This window comes from Pempheris klunzingeri, chromosome 11 (assembly GCF_042242105.1).
Source record: "Pempheris klunzingeri isolate RE-2024b chromosome 11, fPemKlu1.hap1, whole genome shotgun sequence".
NCBI lineage: Eukaryota > Metazoa > Chordata > Actinopteri > Acropomatiformes > Pempheridae > Pempheris > Pempheris klunzingeri.
Window position 1 is genome coordinate 26,450,001 of NC_092022.1, and position 5,585 is coordinate 26,455,585.

Sequence of the window (5,585 nt, forward strand, 5' to 3'; positions counted from 1 at the left end):
CACTCACATAGCATTTTGCTCGTGATAACGTTAGCCAGCTAGCAAGCCAAACAAAGCCCCCCCCCCCGTCCTATATATGTTGTGGTAGGCGTTGCTAAGCTAACATTAGCTAGTGTTTCACACTGTAGGGAAAACACAGGCTGTTAGAGGCAACAGAGGCGGTCGGGGAAGTCGAGTCTTGTTCTTTAAGCCTCAGTCCGTTCAGACGTTGGCGATACGAGCAGATTAATACATGTGATCAGTTCCACATGAACCTTCACACGCTTCACTGATCCTGACTCTGGTTTCTCTTCTGTCGATCCAGAGGTCCGATCTGGGACGGCTGGAAAGGATGAGCCTCCCGATTGGCCGAAGCAGGCTCCTGACCCCGCCCCCAGCGGCCCGAAGGAGCGGGGCGTGGTCGTCGAGGCGGCGCCACCGGTCGACAACCACGCCCCCGCCTCGCCGGTCGGTCAGCCAATCAGCTTCTGCCACCTCTGTGACATCCTCTGGCCCTCCCGCCCTGCTGCTCAGGGAGACGCTGGGACGAAAAACTCAACGCACCTCTTCATCAGCTGCTCCTCCCTCCTCCTCCTCATCTGAGGAGGGACAGGAGGACGGTGGTGATGAAGAGGAGGAGGAGGAGGAGGAGGAGGCTTTGATAACTGCGACCTCTACAAATAAACTCAGACAGTAAAACATCAGCGTTCGTCATCAAGTCGTTTCTGTCTGTGAGTTGATTCTTTAGAGTCTCATTTTCTTGATTGAATAAAATAATAATTCACTTTCAGACAGAAAAGTCTTAATGAGTCCTGACTGATCTTTACAGTAACAGTTGGTTTTCTCTGGTGAGTTTAAAGTAAACTAATGTTCTTTTTTCTTCCCATAATTCTGCCTAAAAAGAGACAAAACCTTAGAGTATTAAATCATCGCTTCACAACTGAACAGTAAAATTGGAAAAGATAAAACTGCGTCTATCCACCTTATTTTTTGTGCTGTGCTTCCATTTGACCGCTTCCCCCTGAGCTAAATAACCTCTGTGGTCTTTTCCACCACTCAAAGCACTTCATGTCTAACGATGTCTAACGATAACTTAGCGATGAGCGGCTGCTATCGTCGTAGCTTAGCGTTCTACTGGCAGCTCAGGTGCAGCCAACACCTGTCCTGTCAGACTATTTGAAGATGGATCATAATTAAACTATACTAACTATATCTATGTGAAAACGGCTTAACGTCACGATGGCAGCAAAGTATTTGCAGCCGTACGAATGTTCTGTGACGTGAAGTTAAAAAATAGGTTTTATTTGGTTATTTGGCTCTAAGTTTGTGTCCTGGATCAGTCAGACTGGCTACAGTGGCTAACGTGAGGCTAACAGTAGCTGTGCTAGCTAACGCTGACTCAGACTGTACAGAAGACGTAGCCGCCGTAAAGTCACCTGTCGGTTAGGTTTAGACATGATCTCTGATTGGTCAGTGAGCAGGAAGCCCCGCCCCCCTCTTCCTGGTGTATCTTCCTCTACATGGACCATCACTGACTACATGAACGTCCTGCTGTGCTGAAGAAGACAGTAAACTAGAGACTGAGAGCAGAAACTGTTCTCTGATAAATCAGGAGGTGATTTCAGCTTTGGTTACATCAGCGCAGATATAAGAGACGACTTTATTGTTGTTTTAAAAGCATCACACATATTACATTATAATTATTATTATTATTATTATTATTATTATTATTATTATTATTATTATTGAACTAGCCAATGACGGGAAGCGCCTGAACGGAAGTCTGACTATGAAGAATAAGGTGTTTAGAACCAAATCCCCAAACTTCCTCCTCCTCCTCCTCCTCGTCAGGTGACCTCCCAGCAGCCATGTTTGTTTTACGTGTTGGTATTTAGTCTTTCTAACAGACATTAAAGGACCTGTTCTCCCTGTTGTTACTGTTACTAAAAACTCGGAAACGTACGAACTTCCACGTCAAACACTGTGACATCACTGATGATGTAAGCGTGGTGTCATTTCCTCTTTTTTTTTCTTTTTTTTTTCCACTAACTTGAACCGCCGGTTACCGTGGTGACTGGCGGTTTCACTGACGACAGAGCTACAGTTGTACTAACCTGGTGACTGACTACAGTACCCATGATGCAACGCAGCAGCCCTGAAGAGAACGGCGACGGGAACATTTTACGCGTGAAAAACAAAAGACTCTTGATGTCTCGTGAGCCAATGAAAAGAGGACTAGGTGGTGATGTCATTACGTCCAGAACTTGATGATAACAGTTTCAAGTTAAAGCTGTTTTGTTTGTTTTTTATCACAGTTTTTTTACTCGTTTAACCATCAAACGTTGTTGTCCAATCACCTTCCTCCTGCACGTAGGTTCACCTCCTTCTCAGCTCACCGCTTCTCCTCCTCTCAGACGGTTTCTCCCTGTTTTTTTACTTCTGAGTTGTAATTTCCCGTCAGATTTTCCACCCTGGCGTCCATTTTGTCCCTCATTCCAATCCGACTGCTGGTCAGAAATGTCCAGATTTCTAAATTCGAACGTGTAACTTTAAAAAATGTAAAATACAACTGTAGAAAAACACGACTGGATTCACACAAGAAGTGAACTTTGCACATATCTGGCCTTTCTTTGATCCAACACCCATCAGCCCAGATGTGATTTGGTCTTCTTGCTGATTTTGAGCAAGAGATTAAAAAAAACCTTGAATATTGAGACATCAGATGTGTGTCAGTGTTAAAATCACCCCTCAGATGCTCTTACACTGTTACACTCATAGTGTTGTCAAATGTTTGTGTCACTCACTGCTGCTCCAGTTGTCCTACATTTCCCAGAATGCCTTTCAGCAGCTCAAAGATAAACTTTGGCCGCTTTAACCCCCTTAAGAAAACAGTGTGAGGACGAGTTCAAGCTAATTTAACCCAAATTTAATGGACCTGATCGTCTTTTTCATCCATCAAGTCACAGTTTAACAATAAAATAGTGACATAATAATAATCACGTGGTCTCGGCGTCCATCAGCTTCAATAAAGATCAAGATTCTTACAGCCGAACAACCGAACGAGTTCATTAAGCAGTTTGGGAGCTTGATTTAGTGCATGATGCCTCAGTGTGTCGTGTTTTAGGGTTTTAAGGGCACAAGTTGACGTCTGAGGTTTAATTTGTGGGTCTGTATGTATGAAACTGAGGACATGAAATTAACACATTTGTCATTTAATGGAACAATTTCTCAAACGTTTTCTCTTTGACGCCCACTGGGCTTCATGAAAGTGGAGGCAAATGAGTGTTTGTGCATTGGGAGAGTCACAGGAACGAGTGTGTGGACGTTTTCACGGCTTTGTTTCTTCTTCTGCGACGGATCTTCTTCATTTCTTCTTCATCTGACCGCCCAGTTTTAACCCTGCCACCCTGTCTTTGATTCTGAATCTGACCGTTTTTTGTGTTTGAAGTAACATTTTCCTCGTGTTGCTGACCTGAGGAAGAGGAAGCACCACCGCTATGAGATATTCCTGCAGTGTAAAAGTGTTTGCGGGTGATTTCTGCCTTCCTGTGTGAGTGCAGCCCCCCAGTCTGCTGTCTGTACAGTGGTTTTTTAACCCCACATGTATTTGCTCTGCGGTGCTATTTGCTGTCTAACAACTATCTAGGAAAAAACCTCCTGGTTGTGTTTGAATGTATTTGTAAATGTTTAGGTGTGTTTTCTAAAGACGTGCACTAGAAATGGACCGACTTCTGGAGACTTCTGGTTCTGAACTGGACGGACTCTCTCACACACACACACACACACACACACACACACACACACACACACACACACACTGAAGGACAAACTGTTGAGCACTTTGACTGGAGGATGGAGGGAGGAAAGGACCAATGGAGGGTTGGTGTTGAGGCGACACACTGATGTAAACCTGCTAAATACTGATCTAACACACCTGTACAGTCACCCACTGACCTGTGGACACAGTGATTGATTTTAGTTTGTGAATAAAGTGTCGAATGCCAAAATGAACCTTTTTTTCTCTTTGTGTTTAGAAGAGTGCTGCAACTAAAGATTAATTATTTGGTCTTTGATAGTTTTAGTGTTGAATATATTTAACTTACTGAACATCTTTACAGTTCAGATGTGAAGAACCGGTGACTTTTCTTTTGCTGTTTTTGTGTTAAAAAGAACTTAAATGTTTAGTAAATCATCTAAATTGTTGTTGATAATTATAATCTGTCCATTGTTAAGCAAATAGTTGCAGCTCTGGAACAGTTTTCTGTTTTAAATTACTCTGAAAATAATGATTATATAGTTCTCTTCAAAGCAACCAGACTCCATTCACTAAAACAGGGATTTTAGCTCACAGGACACAGGAGCTGCTGGTCTGCTGCTGCCTCCATCAGTCAGTGTGTTCATGTTATTGTGTGACTTTGGTTTTAAGTAAGATCCAAACCTTTCTTCTTTAAAACACTAAAGTCACACAGTAACACAAACACACTGACTGATGGAGGCAGCAGCAGAGCAGCAGCTCCTGTGTCCTGTTCTCTAAAATCCCTGTTTTAGTGAATGTAGTCTGGTGTGTGTGCTGTTTGTGGTTAAACCAAGAGGATCTTCCAGGTCTCTCTCTGTAGGGATCCTTTCCATAATGCTGTCAGACTCTTCATCATCATGTAGCAGGCTCAGCTGTGTCTTTAGGTACAAAGAAGGAGGCGACAGGTCGTCAAACAGCAGCAGGTATTTATTTCTCATCTTTTACTACCTGAAGGATTTCAGTCCAAAACATCGACTACAGTAAAACTCACACATCAGAAGTCAAACATACAGTCAGAAGACAGGCGGCAGGTTTATTAGGACTCATAGTTCTGAAAGTGGTGAAAGTACCTTCACTTAAATACAAATGAAATAAAAGTACTTTGCCAGCTTTACTTCACACAAGTTCAGTGATCAACAGTAATCAATTATTTTGATGATCAAAAAACAGAATTCCAGCTTCAGGAATTTGCTGCTTGTCATTATTTTAATTATTTTAATGTATTTGTTATAATTTGAGGTTTGGACAAAACATGCATTATTAATACATAATTAGTATTTTTAGTGTCGTACTTTTATTTTGCATGTTTATTTATATGGAGGGATGAGAACCTGAAGGACTCAGTTAGCTATGAGCTAAAAGAAGCTAACAGATGAGCGACGCTGTGACATCAGACAGGTAGTTTTAAGGTGAGTATGAAAAACATCACCTAACATTAATGCAGATTTAATTCATAACAAATAGAAACGTTGCCTCGATGAGTCATCGCCCACGAATCTGTGTCCTAACTCGTCCTCAACTTTCCAAAAACATGCACATTTCTAAACATCAACCAGACAAGTTTTAACTTCACAGGAATCAGGGGGAGGGAACACTTTAGACTTTTCCCCGTTCCAGGAAGTAGCCACGGCCCTAAACACCAACGTGCCCTCGCCTTCTCTCAGCTTTGAATTCATACGTTAACAAGCTGCCGCCTTAAATCACCTTTAAATAATGTGACAGTTTGGCTTTTAGCGGTTCTTTATTCGGTTCTTTGTCTGGACTCCACGTGCTCGCCGCCCCTGACCCGTCCCTATACAGCAAAACAACA

General features: G+C 42.6%; 1 protein-coding gene across 4 annotated transcripts in view; it reads left to right on the forward strand.

Moving 5' to 3' along the window:
* sulf2b (sulfatase 2b) overlaps positions 1-484 on the forward strand; it is a 23,441-nt gene extending 22,957 nt beyond the window's left edge. For all 4 annotated transcript variants that reach the window (XM_070839105.1, XM_070839107.1, XM_070839106.1 and 1 more), the window contains one exon: positions 305-484. In XM_070839105.1, the coding sequence (XP_070695206.1) occupies positions 305-335 (31 nt within the window). In that variant the 3' untranslated portion in view covers positions 336-484. The remainder of the gene's footprint in view (positions 1-304) is intronic.
* The last annotated feature ends 5,101 nt before the right edge of the window (positions 485-5,585 follow it).